General features: G+C 38.7%; 1 protein-coding gene across 13 annotated transcripts in view; it reads right to left on the bottom strand.

The window, feature by feature from the left end:
- SP100 (SP100 nuclear antigen) overlaps positions 1-20,732 on the bottom strand; it is a 136,951-nt gene that overhangs the window by 89,903 nt on the left and 26,316 nt on the right. For all 13 annotated transcript variants that reach the window (XM_073020134.1, XM_038001405.2, XM_038001407.2 and 10 more), the window contains 7 exons: positions 15,814-15,976; positions 14,564-14,732; positions 12,027-12,110; positions 9,782-9,844; positions 9,245-9,394; positions 8,699-8,782; positions 342-467 (listed from right to left, as the gene is read on the bottom strand). In XM_073020134.1, the coding sequence (XP_072876235.1) occupies positions 342-467; positions 8,699-8,782; positions 9,245-9,394; positions 9,782-9,844; positions 12,027-12,110; positions 14,564-14,732; positions 15,814-15,976 (839 nt within the window). The remainder of the gene's footprint in view (positions 1-341; positions 468-8,698; positions 8,783-9,244; positions 9,395-9,781; positions 9,845-12,026; positions 12,111-14,563; positions 14,733-15,813; positions 15,977-20,732) is intronic.

Here is a 20,732-nt window from a genome sequence, read left to right as displayed (position 1 = left end):
TGTTGCCCAGGCTGATCTTGAGCTCCTGGACTCAAGTGGTCTGCCTGCCTTAGCCTCCCAAAGTTCTGGGGTTACAGGCATGAGCCAGCCCTCTCTGACTTCAGAAATAGCCTCTCTGACATTCTTACTGATTACCTCCATTTCTGTCTTCTGGTATTTTCCCAGCTCCCAAGGACTTTCTTCTGTCAAGCTGAAGACTCACTGCATCAGGTACCAGCCCCTTTCCCTTCCTGCCTCCATCCCAGGTACCTGCACTGCCCCGATGGGCCCTGATGAAGTCCCCGAGTCCCTTACCTGGTAACCTGTGACTCACAGTTACAACTTCTCCTGGGCAGCCTTACCTATTATGTCAGATGCCTGGGCTTGGCGTTCAGCATTTGAAGTACAACATGGTTTTTCCTTTTTTATATCCACCAGTCGCACAGAACAGGAATTAATTTGGATTCCATGGTTGTGTGGCTCTGCCCCTGGGCCAAATTATAATAAATGAAGAGTTTTCATTTGTCTCCCCAGTGGACCTCCTTCACTATCATTAATAACTCCTCCTCTCTGCAATTTCGCTGCTGGGGCTAGACCTTCACCCCACCTCCCTGTTTTTCCTTTTGCTCAACTCTGTCCCTTCCTTTGTGCCTCTCTTGGCTCTGTTTTGTTTTTTACCTTTCCCTTTACCTGCTCTTCTCATCCTTTGATGGTTATTTTGCTTTTTTAAAAAAAATAAAAATTATAATGGTAGTATAAGACAGATGAATAAAAGTGGGTTTTGAACGATCACAAAGGAAGTAAATCACTTTGATCAAAAAACAGATTACCAATACCCCAGATACCTCCTAGTGACACTTCCCACTGTTTCCACTAACTTGCTCAAAGCCAACTATCATTGAGGTTTCAAACACCGAGATTAAGTTTGCTTGCTGTGTAATTTATATAAATTGAATCATCTCTTTTCTCTCGCTCTTTCTCTCTCCCCCACCTCTCTCTCAATATATATAGATCTCCCCAAAGAAGCCAAATCCCCCAAAATTATATGTATATTTTACTCAACATGCTTGTGAAAGTCATCTGTATTCATTTTGAATTATTATTTTCACTACTAGATAGTATTCCATTATAAAAATAAGCCATGAATTATTTATTCATTTGTGCAATTTCAAGCATTTGGCTTCTATGAATAATGCTGCCCTGAGCATTCTTTTCTATGTGTTTTGGTGACATAACACACATTTCTGTTGGTTTCTGTTGAGGAATGTAATTGTTGAGTTATAGGGTATGTATATTTTCAGCTTTGGAAGATTACCCCCAACTGTTTTCCCAAAAGCATATATAAAGGCAGAGATGAAAGAAAGAGAGCTTGGCAAATTCCAGTAAGTAAAGGAAGCTTAGTGTGGTGGGAATGTGGCATGAAGGGGTGAGAAGAGGGTGATGGGGAATGTGCAGGTGTGTGGTAGGCATCCTTCAATTCACCACTCCAAGCAGTGTTGACCTACTGCTAAGGGCCACATGAAGGCACTGGCTTTCAAACAGGAGAGTCATATCAACTGGTTTCTATTTTGGAAAAGTCCATTCAGCTGAGGTGCAGACTTGAGAGGAGTAAGGTTGGGGGCCAGACAGGAGACTGTTCCTCTAATTTTAGTGAGAGTGACAGGGATCTAGATTAGGATGTTTGTGCTGGGGATGAAGAGAAACGGACAAATTAGAGATATTTTAAAGTTGGGATTGACAGAAGTGGCAAATGAAATGATGATTGTTTTAAGCCACTAAGTTTCAGGATGGTTTGTTACACTACACAGCAATAGATGACAGATGCAGCTCCTGAAGAGAGATGTTCTTCAGGTCTTTAAATAAAGGTCTTCAGGCAATTGGGGATAGGAGTCAAGAGGACAGGTCTGAGCTGGAGACGTATGTTTAGAAATCAACAGGTCCTAGATGGTGATTGAGCCATGGAGAGGAAGTGATGCCTGAGGAGAGGCCTATTGTAATCTGGGGGTGGAGGTGGAGTCACAGGGGCCATTTCTATAAGGAGGCAGCTGGTCCTCCATAGTAATAGGACAAACCCTGTGCCTCCTTTCCCATTCTTGTCTCCTTAGATCAGAGAATGTCTTGATTTGTCTTCTCTCTTCCCTTCTTTGTGTGATCCACTCTCTACCAATTTTCATTCATTGTCTTTTAACTCATTTTCTGCATACTTCTCTTTGTGCCTTCCTCCATTTTTCCTATTTCTTGGTATTTTTTTCCCTCTATTTTTTTTTTCTATTCGTACTTTTTTTTTATCTACACTTTTTAAAAATTACTGTCTCTTAGAGTCAGAACTAGGGTGAGATGAAGGTGGTGCCTTGGGTGCCTTGAAATTTAAGGAAGCTCAGTCTCACATGCCAAGTGAGATCTCCTTACAAGCTGTGCCCTAGGGGCTTTCCTGCCTCAACTCGTGCCAGGCCTGTTGTCCCCTATGTAACATTGCATCTCTGTTACATTTCCTACCTGCTTCGAGTCAGCCTTTATTTCTTAATTATTAATGTTACCTCTGCAAGCTTCTTCTATGTCACTTTTTTTCTCCAAAAACACTTTTGCATCTGGGTGAGCGCTACATCACTTTTTGTCTTTCTGTATCTTCCTCATCTCAAACATTCCAGTCATTACCAAAGGTCTCTTCTAGTGCCATAGTCTACCACACCAGAGTCCCCCCACTTGCCATTCCTTCCTGAAGGTCTTTCACCTGGGCTTTCTTCCTTTGAAAATCTGACAAGCAGCATCATGCATAATTTCTATGTTTTCATGATAACTTTTGAAAAGTAACTTGCAACATATTTCTATTCATCAACTCCACAACATGGCAATGTATGGATACCATGTCACTTTATCTAAAATCTGTTTCACTCATATACAGTTGGTCCTTGAACAACAGGGGCTTGAACTACATGAGTCCATTTGTATGCAGATTTTCTTCCACCTCTGCCACCCCTGAGACAGCAAGACCAGCCCGTCCTCTCCTTCCTACTCCTCAAACTACTCAATGATGAGGATGAAGATCTTTATGATTATCTATTGCCACTTAATGAATAGTAAATATATTTTCTCTTTCTTATGATTTTCTTAATAACATTTTACTTTGGAGATCTTACTTCATTGTGAGAATACAGCACATAATACATATGGAAAATATGTGTTATCATCTGTTTATGTCAGCAGTAAGGCTTCTGGTCAACAGCAGTTAAGTTTTGGGGTAGGTAAAAGTTATGTGCAAATTTTTGACTGTATAGGGCACTGGTACCCTTAACCCCCCACAGTGTCCAGGGGTCAACTGTATTTTGTTATTTAATATTCCTCAGTTAACCTCTTTCGTATTCTTTCTTCTTGCATTCTCTAACCAGGGACAGGCCCTCCGTTAAAAAGATTCACTCTCTTTTTCCCTTCCATCTCATACCTGTTAAAAGCAGCCAGAGGCTGTGAACAAAGTCTGTGTGTCTTGGGTGGGAGTAGGCAGTTAGTATAAGAAAACAAAGGAAAGTTTTGCGCTTATAGAGAAATAAAGATATAATTAGAAAATTGGGGAGAAGCAGAGCAAGATGGCAGAATAGGACTCTCCAGCCTTCCTTCCCCTGCAGAAACACTGACGTGAACAACTACCTATGCATGAAAACACCTTTGCAAGAGCTGAGGAAACCAGATGAAAGATCACAGCACCTGGGTGTAACACAGAAATAAGAAGGAGCACATTGAAAAGGGCAGGAAGAAAAGTTTCACTGTGTCACCTTCTCCAACTCCAGGAAGCACAGCACTGAGAGAGATACCATATGCTTGGGGAAAGGAGAAGGAAGTGAGCACAAGACTTTGCCTTAGACCCAAACCACAGAACTGTCTTCAATAAAATCTGGCTCCCAAAGCCCCAGACTCTAGCCAGTACCCATGGTCGGAACCTCCAAGCTCACCCTGACCCCAACCTAAATCCTGCAGCCCCAGGATTCAGTCCAGCCCTGCAAACTCAGTCTCCAGCCTCCTACAGCTCTATTTCAGCCTCGGTGACCCCACGATCCAGACCAGACTGAGTGACAAACTGGACCCAGTGGCACTGGGCTTTAGGCCCATCCCAGCAGCTGGCTGGCTTCAATAGCACTGGGCTTCAGGCCTACTGAAGTGCCTAAAGAAGCCTGCACCAGTGGTGTAGAACCCTGCAGATTCTGGTTCAAGGTTCCCCCCAGCACAGACCTGCCCACTGGTTGTCCTAGGCACCAGACCAGCCTGCTTGAGGACTCTAGCAGCAAACCTGCCCTTGAACCATGCCAGATGGCCTTCCTAGAATCTTTAAATAGGATGAAAGGCTTTCCCAGACAAAGTCAACCTGCAAAGACTAAAATAATTCCTACTTTCTCAAATGCACAGACATAAATGTAAGGCAACAAGAAACATCAAAACCAAAGAGACATAACATGACCAAAAGAACACAATAATCTCCCCACAGCAGACCCCAAAGCAATGGAGATAACAAACTGCCTTACACAGAATTCAAAATAATTGTTTTAAGTAATCTCAGCAAACCTTAAGAAAATATAGAGAAACAATTCACTAAAATTAGGAAGATAATAAATGACCAAAATGAGAAATTTAACAGAGATATTGAAATTATTTTAAAAAATCAAACAGAAATTCTAGAGCTGAAAAACACAATGAATGAAATTTAAAAAGGCATCAGAGAACATCAACAGCAGAATTGATCATGCAGAAGAAAGAATATGAACTCAAAGACAGGTTATTTGAAATACAGTCAGAGAACAAAAAGAAAAAAGAATGGAAAGTCATGAAGAAAGCTTACAGGATTTATGAAACACATCAAAAGAGCAAATATTTGAATCACAGGAATTCATAAAAGGGAAGAGAAAGACAAAAGTAGAAAGTTAATTTAAAGAGATAATAGTATAAAACTTTGCCAATCTGGTGAAAGACATAAATTTCCAGGTACAAGAAAGTCAATGATCTCCAATCAGATTCAATGCAAACAAGACTACACCAAAACATACTATAATAAGCTGTTAAGATTCAAGGACAAAGAGAGAATCCTGAAAGCAATAGAGGAAAAGAAACAACTAACATATGAGAGAGTTTTAATAAAGGTAGCAGTGAACTTTTTAGCAGAAACCTTACAGATCAGGAAAGAATGAGATGAAATATTCAAAGTGCCCCCAAATAACCTGACAACCAAGAATACTTTTCTTGGCAAAGCTGTCTTTCAGAAATAAAGGAGAGATAAAGACTCTGCCAGGAAAACAAAAGATGAATACATTCATCACCACCAGACCTATCTTACAAGAAATGCTACAGCTGAAAGAGATAAATGTTAACTAATAATATAAAAATATAAGAAAGTATAAAACTCACTGGTAAAGTAAATGTACAGTCAAAATATAGAATACTCTAATACTGTAACAGTAGTGTGTAAATCACTTCTACCTCTAGTATGAAGGTTAAAAGACAATTTTTTAAAAAAAAGTAGCTACAATAATTTGTTAAGGTATACACTATAAAAAAAGATGTAAACTCTGACATCAAACATTTTAAATGAGGGAGTAAAGTAAAAGTGCAGTTTTTGTAGGCAATCAAAATTAAGTTGTTATCAGCTTAAAAGAGCCTGTTATAAGATATTTTGTGTAACTTCATGTTAACCACAAAGCAAAAACTTACAGTGAATACACAAAAGATAAAGAGGAATCAAAGTGTATCACTAGAGAAAATCACCTAATCACAAAGGAAGGCAGTAAGAGAGAAAGAAAGGAATAAAGAATCTACAGACAAGCAGAAAACAATAAACAAAATGTTTGGGAGGCCGAGGGGGGTGGATCACGAGGTCAGGAGATCGAGACCATCCTGGCTAACATGGTGAAACCCCGTCTCTACTAAAAATGCAAAAAATTAGCCAGGCATGGTGGTGGGTGCCTGTAGTCCCAGCTACTTGGGAGGCTGAGGCAGGATAATGGCATGAACCCGGGAAACAGAGCTTGCAGTGAGCCGAGATCGTGCCACTGCACTCCAGCCTGGGCGACTGAGCGAGACTCTGTCTAAAAAAAAAAAAAAAAAAAAAAGAAAGTACTTACCTATCAGTAATTATATTAAATGTAAATAGATTAAATTCTCCAATAAAAAGATATAGAGTGGCTGAATGAATTTAAAAAACATGAACCAAGTATACGTGGCCTACAAGACACTCACTTCACTTTTAAGGATACACATAGACTTAAAGTGAAAGGATAGAAAAAGATATTTCGTGTAAATGGAAATGAAAGAAAGAAGGCATAGGTATATTTACGTCAGATGAGATACAGTTTGAATCAAATAATATAAAACAAGGCAAAAAAGGTCATGATAAAACCAGGCATGACAGCTTACATCTGTAATCCCAGCACTTTGGGAGGCTGAGGTGAAAGTATTGCTTGAGCCCAGAAGTTTGAGACCTGCCTGGGCAACATAGGGCAATCCTGTCTCTATAAATAATGAAAAAAAAAAAAAAAAAAGAAAAGAAAAGAGTCAGATGTGGTGGTACATGCCTGTCATCTCAGCTACTTGCGGGCATTGCCTGAGCCCAGGAGGTTGAGGCTGCAGTGAGCCATGATTGCACTAGTGCACTCCAACCTGGGTGACAGAGCAAGAACCTATCTCCAAAAGAAAAACAAAAACAAAAGAAACAAAAAGAAAGAAAGAAAAAAAGAAGGTCATCATGTAATGATGAAGGAGTCAATTTATCAAGATGATATAACAATTGTAAACATATGCACCCAATATTTGAGCAACTAAATATATAAAACAAATATTAATAGACCTGAAAGAGACCGGAAAGAGAGACTAATACAATAATACTAGGGGACTTCAACACCCTACCTTCAGCAATGGACAGATTGTCCAGGGAGAAAATCAATGAGAACACATCAAACTTAAACTATACTTTAGACTAAGGGGACCCAACAAGCATATATAGAATATTTTATCTACAAGCAGAAAACTACCACTCTTCTCAATTGTACATGGGACATTCTACAGGATATATCATATGTTAGGCTACAAAACAAGTTTTAACAAAGTAAAGAAGGCTGAAATTATATCAGATATATTTTTTGACCACAAAGATATGAAATTAGAAATCAATAACGAGGAATTTTGAAAAATCTGCAAATACATGGACTCCCAAACAACCAATGGGTCATTGAAGAAATTAAAAGGAAAAAAGTTTTAAATCTTGAGACAAATGAAGATAGAAATATAATATATCAAAACTTATGGGATACAGCAAAAGCAGTTATAAGAGGGGAAGTTTATAGCAATAAACACAAGAATACATCAAGAAAGAAGAAAGATCTCAAACAACCTAATGTTACACCTCAAGAAACTAGACAAAGAAGTAGAACTAAGGCAAAAATTAGCAGAAAGAGTTCAAACAACTCAATATTAAAAACAAACAAACAAACAGATTTTTAAATGGGCAAAGGACCTGAATAAACATTTCTTAAGGGAACACAAGCAAATGGCTAACACATATGTGAAAAAATGCCCTGCTTCAGAAATCATCAAGAAAATGCAAATTAAAATCACAATGAACATCACCACGTACTGGTTAGGATGGCTACTATCAAAAAGACTAAAGATAACAAACGTTGGTGGGGATGTGCAGAAAAGGGAACCTTTGTACACTGTTGCTGGGAATGTAAATTGCTACAATCACTAAGAAAAACAATATGGAGTGTTCTCAAATAAATAAAAAGTAGAACTACCCATACAATCCATGAATTCCACTACTGAATATATATTCGGGGGATATGAAATCAGTACAGATGCTCCTAGAGTTACAATGGGACCACATTTCCATAAACCTACCATAAATTGAACATATCATAAGTCAAAAATGCATTTAATACTTCAATAAACCCATTGTAAAGTTGAAAATCATAAGTCTGACCATCATAAATCAGGGGTCATCTGTATATGGAAGAGATATCTGCACTCCTATGTTCATTGCAGCAGTATTCACAATAGCCAAGATATAGAAACAACCCAAGTATCTATCAATAGGTGAATGGATAAAGAAAATATATACACAATGAAATACATCTACACACTGAAATACTATCTAGCCTTTGAAAAGGAAGAAATCCTGTTATTTGCAACAACAACCATGAACCTGGAGGATATTATGTTATGTCAAATAAGACAGGCACAGAAAGACATATATGACATCTCACTTATATGTAGAGTGTAATAAAGTTGAATTTATAGAAGCTGAGAGTATATGGTGGTAACAGAGGCTGGGGATATGAGGATGAGGACTGGGGAGATGTTAGTCCAAAATTTCAGTTAGATAGGAGAAATACATTAAGAGATCTATTATACAACACGATTAATATAGTTAATAATGTATTGTATTCTTAAAAATTACTGAGAGAATAGATTTTGCATTATCACTACAAAAACGATAAGTACCTGAGGTAATATTTATGCTAATTAGCTCTACGGTGATTATTTATGCTAATTATTTATGCTAATTAGCTAGTTAGCCTTTTCACAATGTGTACATATTTCAAAACAACATGTAATGCTAAATACATCCAGTTTTTAATTTTAAAAAGTAGTTACGATGGTAAAACAACAACCAACCAACCAACCAACAAATGTATAGCGTCTGAATAAGAAAGGAAAGAAAATAGGCAAGGTAAGCAATAATTACCTTCTTCATCACAGGGCAATGGGCAGGGCGTCTCCCTTCCAGCATCCCCATTACTCACTTGGACAGCGACTGGTTCACAGGATTCTGGAGATAAATGAGATCCCAGCTGAGAATCCAGTGGAGCCTTGCTCTGTCCTATTTCCATTTGGTTAGACCTCACCTTGCTTCTCCTTTCTTCTCCTGTTTCTACCTATACCCCTGTCTGCATATACTGCTGCAGGAAGGTGTTTGTGCTTTATTGATTCCTGGCCAATCTCTCTCTACTTTCTCCTTTTGCCTTTTGTTTCTGTCTCTCTTCTTTGGTGAGACTCTGCAAATCTTCCCCTTTCTCTCTCAGTTTTTACTTCTAGCTTTCTTCCTCCAGGTCTTTGTCATCAGTATGTCAGTGTATCAGGCTCATCCGTATATCAGGCCCCTTCTGTGTCTGTGTGATTTTCCCATGCTTATTAAACAGGTGTCTCCTTGCATTGTGCATTAGACTCTTCCTCTGCCACCAGCCAGGGCCCCTTGGCTCGTCCCCATTCACGTGAACCCAGTCAGTCTTACCTGTTGGCTCAGCCTTTTGAGCACATTGTTCATTTGTTTGTTGGCTTCCTAGCAAACCATTTTTGTCACTGGTTGTATCTTTTCTGTCTGCATTTATCTCTTCTGTTTCACAGGGGTGCTCTGAGAGTCCATTTTCAGATGGGGTTGAACCTAAACCATGGTTTGATTCACAGATATTTTATTTGCCCCCTGCTGCCCGTCACTCCCTTCCAACCACTACAGCATGGGCCACTGATGGACGTAAGATCAAGGCACCAAGCAACAGCCAGACTCAAGCAGATGCAGGCAGAAAATGGTGAAGCAGGCACATGGGTAAAACGACCAGGCTCAGCGGCAGCAGGAACAAGCAGCAAGTGTGCTTAAGGGGTGTGGGAGGAAGAAACCCTCCTAGGCAAGATAAGGACTTGTTACTTAAATCCCAGAAATGGAAAAACTGAAAATTCTGGGCAATCATTAACACAAAGAGGCAACCCCACAGCACGTTTCAGAATGGGGCAAGAATAGCAGAGGCTCAAAGAGTAGTAAACAGGAACAAACCATCATGAGATGGGGAACCCCAACGGGGCCAAGTCAGGCTTTGAAAAGAGTTTTCACCAGCTCCTGGCAGGAAGAAATTAGAAGTTTATTTCAGAAATTGAGGTATGGATCTTGCCATTCTCTTCTAATCCCTTTTTGGTCTCTGCAATGTAGGAGTTAAAGACCCCTTCTAAGTCTCAGTGCAGAGGTCATCTGGAGCTGGCAGATGCCACCTAATTATTGAAGTCAGACTCCAGCCTCGAGAATAGGGGACTGGGTCAGCTGCACCCCTAGCTGACAGGGGCCTTGACCAGACAACCCTGCTGAGTGTCCTCTGTGATACACTCCAGTAACTGACTATGGCAGAGTGATCCTGCCTTTGTCCCCAGAGCTACCCTGCCCAGGGCCCTTAGCTCAGTTTCTTCGAAGTCCTGGTTGCCTCATGCCCACCCCCTTTTACATAACACCCTCCCTCTCCACATCTGTTTATGCTTTCTCACTGGCTTTTCCATGAGGACTCAGTGTCTGAGTAGCCTCTGCTTCCTCCAGCTCTTGGTATTCTTTTTTTCTGGATCTTTTTGTCTGCAAACATTTCCTCATTTTTCTGTGTTTATTTTTTTTTAGATTCCCTGGATAGCACAGAGTTAGGAATGCAGGCTCTGGGGTAGAACACCTGGGTTTTTCCTTGTTCATCTGACCCTAGGTAAACTCCATTTGTGGGATCTCTGAATTTCAGTTACCTTATCTGCAAAATAGGCATATAAGTAATATTAATCTCCAATGGCTGTCATGAGCATTAAACCAACTGCCACAGAGTAGATGTTCAATCAAAGTGAGCTGTTAATGGCACGGTGATTTTTGTTGCCTTTTACCCCTTTTTACAGTTTCATTTCCCTTCCTTCGTCCTCTAGGTACTTACATCCTCTTCCATGTGCACCACCTCCTTTCTGAGTCTCTCTACAAGACCGCCTTTCTCTTTGAAAATTCCTGCTCTTAAACAACATCCTCACATTTAAATGTTTCCCCTATTCTGCCATCACCAAGTAGCTCCCGTGATATCATAAGAAATACACATTTCAGTCTTCATTCCCTGCTCCTGGTCAGAGCTCCCAAAACCCTTGAAACATCCTAAGTCATGACAAGTGAAAAGAGCACTTTCTGTTATTCATAACAAGCCCCTTTCGACCACATCTGGGTTCATGTTAATGAGGTAACTTTTGGAAAGCCCCTAAGGATTGGGGGGTGGTTGCCAGGGGAGCTGAACGTGAGATTAGATGGTTGGAACTTTCAGCTCCACCTCTTGACCTCCAGGGAGGGGAGGGGAGGAATGGAGGTTAACTTAATAATCAGGTAGCAATGATTTAATCAACTCAGACTGTATAATGGAATGTCCATAAAGAACCCTAAGTGACTGGGTTCAGAAATCTTCTGGGTTGGCAAACACATGGAAGTGCCAGGAGAGTCGTGTCCCAAAGAGGGCAGAAGCTCTGTGCCCTTCCCCACGCTTTGCCCTATGCATTTCTTCCACTTGGCTGTTCTTGAGTTGTATCCTTTATAATAAATGTCAGACATTTCCATGCGCTCTGTGTGATCTACTAGGAAAGTATCGAAGCCAATGAAGGGCGTGTGGGAACCTCCAATTTACAGGAAGTTGGTCGGAAGCACAGGCCACAACCTGAGACTTGCAACTGGCATCTGAAGTGGGGGGCATTCTTATGGGAATGAGCTATTAACCTGTGGAGTCTGTGCTAAGTCTGGGCAATTAGTGGCAGAATTCAATTAAATTATAAGATATCAGGTGGTATCTGCAGAGAATTGGAGAACTGATTGGTGTGCAGAGACCACCGACATGTTTGGTGTCAGAAGTGTTGTGAATATGACAGTACAGGTAAAACAGGAGCCTTTCTTTCTCCAAGGGTCTCCTCTTTGACGTTGACCACGGACCATGGGCTGTGGTTCTTAACCCTTCACAACTTCACACAGATCCCCTACAGGGAACTTTCTAAATCACAATTACTTCTAGGTAGCTGGCATCTGTAAATCTGGCCTAGTGACACACTTGGCTCTGATTCCCTTATGGTTATTGAGCCAACTATGTCTTGTCATGGCCACTTCTCCAGAACCCTGCATCTGGTTAGGAGCTCATATAACCCCCTCCTTGACTTCTCCATTGTCCTTCCGTATGTCTTCCCTGATTCACGATCTCCACTCAGAACCTTGGATCCCTAACGTCTCTTAGAGATAGTTTTTATTCTGTCATTTTTACCTTGTTCAAGACTTAGTTGGATGCCAGGCCTCTCCTCCCTCTCTTCTCCATCACTTTCTCGGAGAGGCAATTTGTCTTTGATTACTGAAGAGTGGGAGAGAGAAGACGCAATTAGAGATCTACAGGGACCAGGGACAATGTCTGGAAATCATGCTTTTAGGAATTTCCAGTCCTTGGGTGACTCAGAGCTCAGAGGGTTCCTCATGACCTAAAGTTCTCCTGTTATCCCTTGGGACAGAGAAGAGAAGACCCCAACAATGAAGGCTTTATTGTCCTACACAGAAAGGAGACACTCAAGATTTAAGGATAAAGGAGTAATGGAAACATTGTGAGCTATGTTACCCTCAAAATTGTCAGATGGCAGGGTAGGCATATATCAAGTGTAAGGAAGAAACTGGGGAATTTCCTGGGGAGAAGGTCTCAAGTCCTAGAAAGATTCCATTTTTTTATAATCAGCCAGGTGCAGTGGCTCACACCTGTAATCACAACACTTTGGGAGGGCAAGGCAGGAAGATTGCATGAGCCCAGGATTTTGAGACCAGCCTGGGCCACATAGCTAGACCTCATATCTGAAAAAAACACAAAATTAGCTGGATGTGGTATTGCACACCTGTGGTCCCAGCTACTCAAGAGGCTGAGATGGGAGGAACACTAGAGCCCAGGAAGTTGGGGCTGCAGTGAGCCGAGATTATGCCACTACTCTCCAGCCTGGGCAACAACAGATTGAAACTCTGTCTCAAAAAAACATAAATAGAAAAAAAATGAGAAAACCTCAATATCTTTAAAGATGAGGCTAGAAAACAGGAGAACGTTGTCTTAATTGGGTCGGGGAGGATGAACAGTTCTCAAATAAACATAACAGAGGACACAGGCGCAGCTTGTGTGAACTTCAGGGTCCGAGAGTCAGCAGCATCTCCCTGAGGGTGGGTGGGCTGCTGTGCTGGACGGGGTGGTGTGTGGTGCTGTCTCAGGTCAGTGACAGCGATCCTCAGGGCAGGTCACCCAAGCACCAGGAGCGCCAGAAACTAAGACATGAGTTGAGGGCACTGGAGCTAGGAAGGGGGATCCCTGCAGTCCATGGAGAGGAACAGAGCCCCTGAGAATGTGGGCAGTAAAGATAGCACCATTCCCTTCCATCCCCACAGCCTGGACCATCCTGGTTACAAACATTGACTTGAAATTTGTGCCCAGGTATTTGATTTCCTTTTATTCCTTTTCTGACTTGAATATTTGCTATAGAAATTATTTTATTATTAATCTAGATAAGGTTAGTATTGATACAAATCAATAAGCCATATGCAACTACTGCTTAAATTTCTTTCCTTGTTCATAAACCTGTAGTATTTCTTGATTGCCTAGTAAGTAAACTTCAAATTCCTTAGCTTTAAATTCCAGACCATTCAATATCTTCCTCCAGTTGATCTAAGTCAGCTCCTATGTTGCTTCTCACTCTCAGATTTAGCCACATCTAATTTGTCCTGTTCTGCAGACATGCTTTCAAACTTTTATTACAGTTCCCATAGCATCCACCCTCTTCAGGGCATGTGCCAGTTTCTCTTGTGATGTCTCTATCTCTTATTTGGAGAACTGGATTGAGATCAAACTGTGTGGGAATAAAAAGTTTTCCAGGCAAGTAAAAAAATTGTAGGACGTCTTTAATGTGTACCATTTTAACAGTATAAATTATGCATTCTCAGGAAAAAGATCAAGAATGAAACCTTTAGTTTGGTATAGCACCAAAAATAGTCCCTGGCAGAGTAATTGGTTTTGTCATTGCTTAATTAATCTTTGTTTCATCCCTTGTGGATAAAGGGTTAGCAAAACCACTTCTACTTCACTGAAGGCAAACTTGACCCAGGGTTAACTTTCTTGCTCATATTCTGAAAGCCTAATAAAGATAGCCTTTTTTACAGTGTTACTAGGCAAACAGAGGTTAGAAATGACCCATGACTGGTTGACTGGGACTATGTATGGACAACAAATACCTGTGAGGAAGCCATAGTTGTGGTCTTCCTTCAATTGATAACTCTTGTAACTCAGTTTGCTCCTGTAACTCAGCTTGCCCATATGGGGTCCTGAAAGCTGTTACTATGGAGTTGTTACAAGAGACATACACTCCCATAGGCATGTGGTGCTGAGCCAAGGTGGATCCTGCACCCACAGCTAAGTTGTCACTCAGGGCAGGTAGTAGTCAATTTGGTGGACTGCTATGTAGACCACTGCAAGGGCTCCCACTGAAGAGAAGAAGCTTCCCTGTTGGGATTCTGTTTCTTACTCTATGCTCTTCTAAGTAAATCTGATGCCAGTGTTGCTCTGGTTGTCCTGTGAGTCCAAGTTGCCAGTGAAGCCGACATCCAGGTGCTTGTTTTACCATGACCATAAGCCATGAGCTTTGAGAAGACTCATGACATGTCTATTTTGTTAACTACTCTATCCCCACTGCCCAACAAAATGTGTCACACATGGTAGGAGCTCAGTATACACTTATTGAAAAAAATCGACCCTGGAAATCAAAAGGTAGATAAAAATCTAATTACCATTTTTGAAGCTTTCATAAATGTGAATTAAATCGGGGTATTCCTGCAGGTTGACCTCGCTGAACAGTGCTTCCAGAACTGGCAGGCTAAACATCTTCTCCAGTTCACTGAGAACATTGTACACTACTCTCTGTACAGGGACCAGGTTTCTACAAGAATCTTGAGAATCCTTAAAAAATATTGAATGGAGAAAATATAAATACAGACTTCCAAGTTACAGAAGAGCTCTAGAAAGGAATTCTATGGTTACTGTATTCTAATTTCTCTACATAAGTATTTTCATGTGAAGTTCTATAATTTTTACTTATTGGTATAGCCAGTAATGAAAGAAGTAAATCCCTCCTCCTTAAAAATACCCACTGATGAGCCTGATTGCCTCACCCTCATTTACATTAGATGCAAAAAGGGGCAACTTGGAAGGATAAAAGTGGGCTCAAAGTCCTTTAACAGCCTGATCCATATGTTTTTGGGATAGACGTAGCAGGCAATTGATGAATGGCTGTTTTGTTGGCTGGACAACCCCTGCTCTTCCCCCAAGACTGATTTGGCCTGAAGGGCTCAAGGAAACTAGGCGACCATTCTCCCCTTGCTGTGAACTTGGCCACAGAGGAAGCACATTCATAGCCGGAGATGACTTGCTGCTCTGTATCTCCAACAGGGCCTATGGGTGGAATTTACCCATAGTCCAAGACTCCAGAAATGCACAAAAAAAAAAAGGAAAGAAAAAGAAAACACATGTGTTGGAGAAAGAATAACAAGCATTTACCTCCAAATTTGTCCTCTCTAGACACCAATTCCCTGTGGGTTTTAATGTTCTCAGATCTAGGTATTTTAAATTGATGTTAACTAGAAGAAAATGCGGTGTCAATTGCTATTTCAAGTAAATCAGTTCATTAAAATTATTTTTAAGTTTTAGTTTATGTTATAGTGTATGAATTCTACAAAACACTGTACATTTATGGAGAACACCTGTTTCTATTCCAGTTTCTCCAGTACCATTCACTCCAACTTCAGAGGGCACCATGGAACACCATTCCCTCAGCTGGAAGCAGGACCATCTCTGGTGACCTCTGCTTCTCCCCTCCTTTTCTACTTTACAGGAACACTTACAGAAATACTTGAAAAAGTTCCCCACTCATAGGAAACCTGTCAGTTAGCAAGTTGTACCCTGAAGTTTTGGTCTAGGATATCAAAGCATAACTTACTTTGGGGCTGGCTAACCAGATTGTGACATAATAAACTTTACTCACTTCAAACATTTTATTTGTGATGAGTTCACGGTCACGGAGGCCCTCAAGGAATGGAAATGTCTTTTTTATTGCATTTGAAATCTCCACCTTATGTCTTTTGAAGTGCTTGAATACAGCGTCACAGAGAAGTCCCTCATCTACATCCTGCTCTTCTGTGAACATCCTAGGGAAAAAGGACACCACGTGAAAATGGTCGTCAAGATTCTGAGATGTTTGTGGAGACTGTAAGTCTTTACATATAAAGGACAAGGTACAAAGAACGAACACATATAAAATAGGTGATACTCAGTAGAGGCCAGAATAAATGGAATGTAAGCAACAAACAAAGATGTAATAGAAGAAATGGAGGTTGCGAAAAACTAATATAGAGGACTGAAAAAGTTCTGCCTAAACTGAACAAAGCCATTGTAAAGATACCTTCACCTAACCATATATGGAATATTTTTTGAAATAAAAATTAAATTCCTACAGAATCTAGATGGAAGAAGCAGGTCATCCACAGAGAAATGAAAAACAATGGAATAAAAACAAAATCTAACCTTGAATATGCATCTTAATTAACAGCTGAGAGAGAACAAATCTGAGAAAGATAAAAATAAGATGTCCCTGTCTAATCTGTAGCTATTAAGAAAGAAATATAATCCTACATCAAATCATTAATTCATAAATAATACAATGCAGTTTAATAATAATAATGATACCACATTATTGAGAATTTCATGAGAATATCAATGATATCTCCTAGAATGTCTGATTCTACTTTCTGTTAATATAAATATCTCTGTATTATTGTTATATATGGTGAACCATTTTAGGCATCTGAATTTCAGAAATTGCTGTTGTTTCCTGTGAAAGTAATTTTAAAGTTGAATCTCTAATTCTAGTTCTTAGTTGATTACTTTATTGCTCTGATAATGTTTTAGTCAACATCTCAATATTCCTTAATATTATGAAAACTTATGAGCCCTTCCTTCCCAACCAGAAGAGAATTATTGACACTTTCCAGTATCTAACATGAGGCAGGAAACAATAATGTTACATTTTTGTTTTGAATTTCTGTAAAAAAATTTCTGGTTAAAGATCACTAAAATAATAACAAAGGAATTAGATTCACAATGACAAAAAGAATGGCAGAGGACAATAAGCATAAGATAAGAGATTTCAAATAAAATCTTGAAGGTGAAAAGTGGTCAGAAAAGTGCTAGTTGCAATAGTAGGTAGGGGATGATTTCAGAGGTTAGGAATCATGGTGCCCTACAGAATTTGTAAGAAACAATGGAGATTTGAAGGGAGACACAGAGCCAAAAACTGATGTGCTATTTGAGAAATGAACAGAACAGTGTATGCCCTGCCTGTCAACCCACATGCTGACCACATGCAGCCAGGCAGCCTCTCAGGGGCAACCATTGCTGTCATTTTTTCCATCATATGTTGATACTGCCTGCTACTGGATTTCGTACAAATGGAATAAAAGATACATATGCTTTTGTGTCTGCCTTCTTTTGCTTATCATTCGTGTTGATGTGTTGAACAGTAGTTTGTTCATTTTTGTTGTTGAGTGGTATTCTATTGTGTGAATCTATCACAATCTGCTTTTTCATTTCAGTTCATTCCATTTTGAGACTACTAGAAATAAAATTGCTGCTCTTGTACAAGTCTTTTCGTGGCAAGATGTTTTCACTTCTCTTGGGTAAATATGTAGGAGTGGAATTGCTGGGTCATTGTGTAAGAGTACTGTTAATCATTTTAGAACCTGCCAAACTGTTTTTCAAAGACTATCAGAGAGAGCCTTTCTAGTTTTAGCCATTCCAGTGTGTGTGATGTGATATCTCATTTTAGTTTCAATTTGTATTTCTTTAATGATAAAATGATGTCAAGTACATTTTCATGTGCTAATTGGCAATTTTTTTTATTTTGTAAAGTGTCTGTTCAAGTCTTTGGCTCATTTGTATTATTCAGTTTTACTTATTGATGGGTAGGAGTTTTAAAAATATATTACAGATAGAAGTGTTTTGTCTGATGTATGTATTGTGAATATTTTCACCCAGTCTGTAGCTTCTCTTTCATTTTCTTAATCATGTCTTTTGATGGGAAGAAATCTGTAATTTTGATGAAGTCCAATTTATTATTTTTTCTTTTATGATTAATGACTTTAGTGTACTATCTAAGAAATATTTACCTACTAAAAGGCCATGAAAATATTCAAAAAACAACTTACAATATAAGCATGGGTTTATATATGTACTTTCTATGCTATACCATTGATCTATTTGTCTACCCTTATGCTGATAAGAATTTGCCTTAAATATCATGTCTTAACAAAAGTCTTGAAGTCAATTAGAAAAGATTGTCTTGGATTTTCCAGATTCTTTGCTTTTATACATATCTTTTCAAATCAATTTGTCAATTTCTACAAGAAAAGACTTTAGGATTTTTTTTTGGATTTGAATTGAAGCTACAGATAAATTTGGGGATGCTGACAACAATATTGAGCTTCCAATCTGTTAACATTGTATATCTCTCCATTTACTTAGATGTCTTTAATTTTACCCAGCAGTGCTTATAGTTTTTAGAAGTCATGTACATCTTTCATTAAATTTATTCTTCTCCAAAAATCTATTGAAATAAAAAATTAAATTTAATTAAATTTAAAAAATAATAAATTTATTCCTAGTTATTTTATTGTTTTGGTGTCACTTTAAATGATAACGCTTTTCAAATTCCTCTTTTACTGTTATATGAAAATATAATTGGTTTGAAATGTATTAACCATGAATTTATGGCATTACTAAATTCATGTATTATTTCTAGTAAATTATTTATAGATTTCCTTTGTATTTTAAATAAAATGTCTATATCATCAACAAATAGACTGATTTACTGTTTCTTTCCAAACAATTATTTTCTTTTTTTGGTCTTATTTCACTGGTTAGGAGTTTGAATACAATGTTGAAGAGAAGTGGTGAGAGTGGACTTCCTTGCCTTATTTCCAATTTCAGGGACGAAGCACTTAGCAGCACCATTAAGTATGATGTTTGCTATACCTTTATACATATTCCTGCTTCCTTCTTTCCTTCCTTCCTTCTTTCCTTTCTAAAAGATTTGAAAATAACTACTGATTGAGTGAAATCAGACCTTATAAAACTTTATGTAACACTGAAAATAAAAATAAAAAGCAGACATAGTTTGCATTTTTAGAGAGATAAAACAAGGAAAACAATGAGTTGTAAAAGATAAAACAGGAAGTCCTAGCCCAAGCAGTCAGACAAAAGAAAGAAATAAAGGGCATCCTAATCGGTAAAAAGGAAGTCAAACTGTCACTGTTCACCAATGATATGATTGTATCCTAGGATATAGAACTGATAAATGAATTTAGTAAAGTTTCAGGATACAAAATCACCAGTAGCACTGCTATACACCAACAATGATCAAGCTGAAAATAAAATCAAATCCCTTTTAAAACAGCTGCAAAAAAAAAAAAAAAAAAAAAAGCAAAACAACAACAACAACAACAACAACGACAAAAAAACAAAACACCTTAGAATATACCTAACCAAGGAGGTGAAAGATCTCTGTGAGGAGAACTACAAAACACTGCTGAAAGAAATCACAGATGACACAAACAAATGGAAACACATTCCATGCTCATGGATGGGTAGAATCAATATTGTGAAAATGATCATACTGCCCAAAAGCAATCTACAGATTCAATGGAATTCCCATCAAAATATCACCATCATTATTCTCAGAACTAGAAAAAGAACCCTAAAATTCATATAGAATCAAAAAAGGGCCCACATTGCCAAAGTAAGACTAAGCAAAAATTCCAGAATCTATAAATAACTTAAACAAATCAGCAAGAAAAAGATTCAGATAATCTTATCAAAAAGTGGGCAAAGGATATGAATAGACAATTCTCAAAAGAAGATATGCAAATGACCAAGAAATACATGAAAAAATTCTCAGCATCACTAATTATCAGGGAAATGCAAGTCAAAACCACAATGCGATACCACCTTACTCCTGCAAGAAAAAACATAATTAAAAAATAAAAACATGATGGATGTTGGTGTGGATGTGGCGAAAAGGGAACACTTTACACTGCAGGTGGGAATGTAAACTATTGCAACTGCTGTGGAAAACAGTATGAAGATTCCTTAAAGAACTATCATTTGATCCAGCAATCCCACTACTGGGTCTCTACCTAGAGGAAAATAAGTCATGATATGAAAAAGACATTCGTACACACATGTTTATAGCAGCACAATTAGCAATTGAGAAAATGTGGAACAAGTCTAAATGCCCACCAACCAATGAATGGATAAAGAAAATGTTATATATAAATATATATATATATATCACATATATACATACATACCATGGAGTACTCCTCAGTCATAAAAAGGAATGCAATAACGGCGTTCTCAGCATCCTGGATGGAGTTGGAGACCATTATTCTAAGTGAAGTAACTTAGGAATGGAACCAAGAATCATTATCTTCTCACTTATCAGTGGGAGCTAAGCTATGAGAATGCAAAGGCATACGAATGATATAATGGACCTTGGGGACTCAGAGGAAACGGTGGGAGGGGAGTGAGAGATAAAAGAATACACACTGAGTTCAGTGTACACTGCTTGGGTGATGGATGCACCAAAATCTCAGAAATCACCACTAATGAATTTATCCATGTAACCAAAACCACCTGTTCTCCCCCAAAACTATTGAAATAAAGATAAAATGGAAAAAGTATGAAAAATTATTTAAACAGAATGTAAAGGAAAAATGATATTGAAAGGCAATATTAATAATATTGAAAAAGAATCATCAATATTGATGATATCAGTGTTGATTGGAATCGAAGAGAATCCAACTAAAGACACAACTAGGACAAAAAGACACAAAAAATGTCAAAATCGAA

Source organism: Chlorocebus sabaeus, chromosome 10 (assembly GCF_047675955.1).
Source record: "Chlorocebus sabaeus isolate Y175 chromosome 10, mChlSab1.0.hap1, whole genome shotgun sequence".
In the NCBI taxonomy this organism is placed as follows: Eukaryota; Metazoa; Chordata; class Mammalia; order Primates; family Cercopithecidae; genus Chlorocebus; species Chlorocebus sabaeus.
Note: the sequence above shows the minus strand (reverse complement) of the source record. Positions and strands in the feature narration are given on the sequence as shown.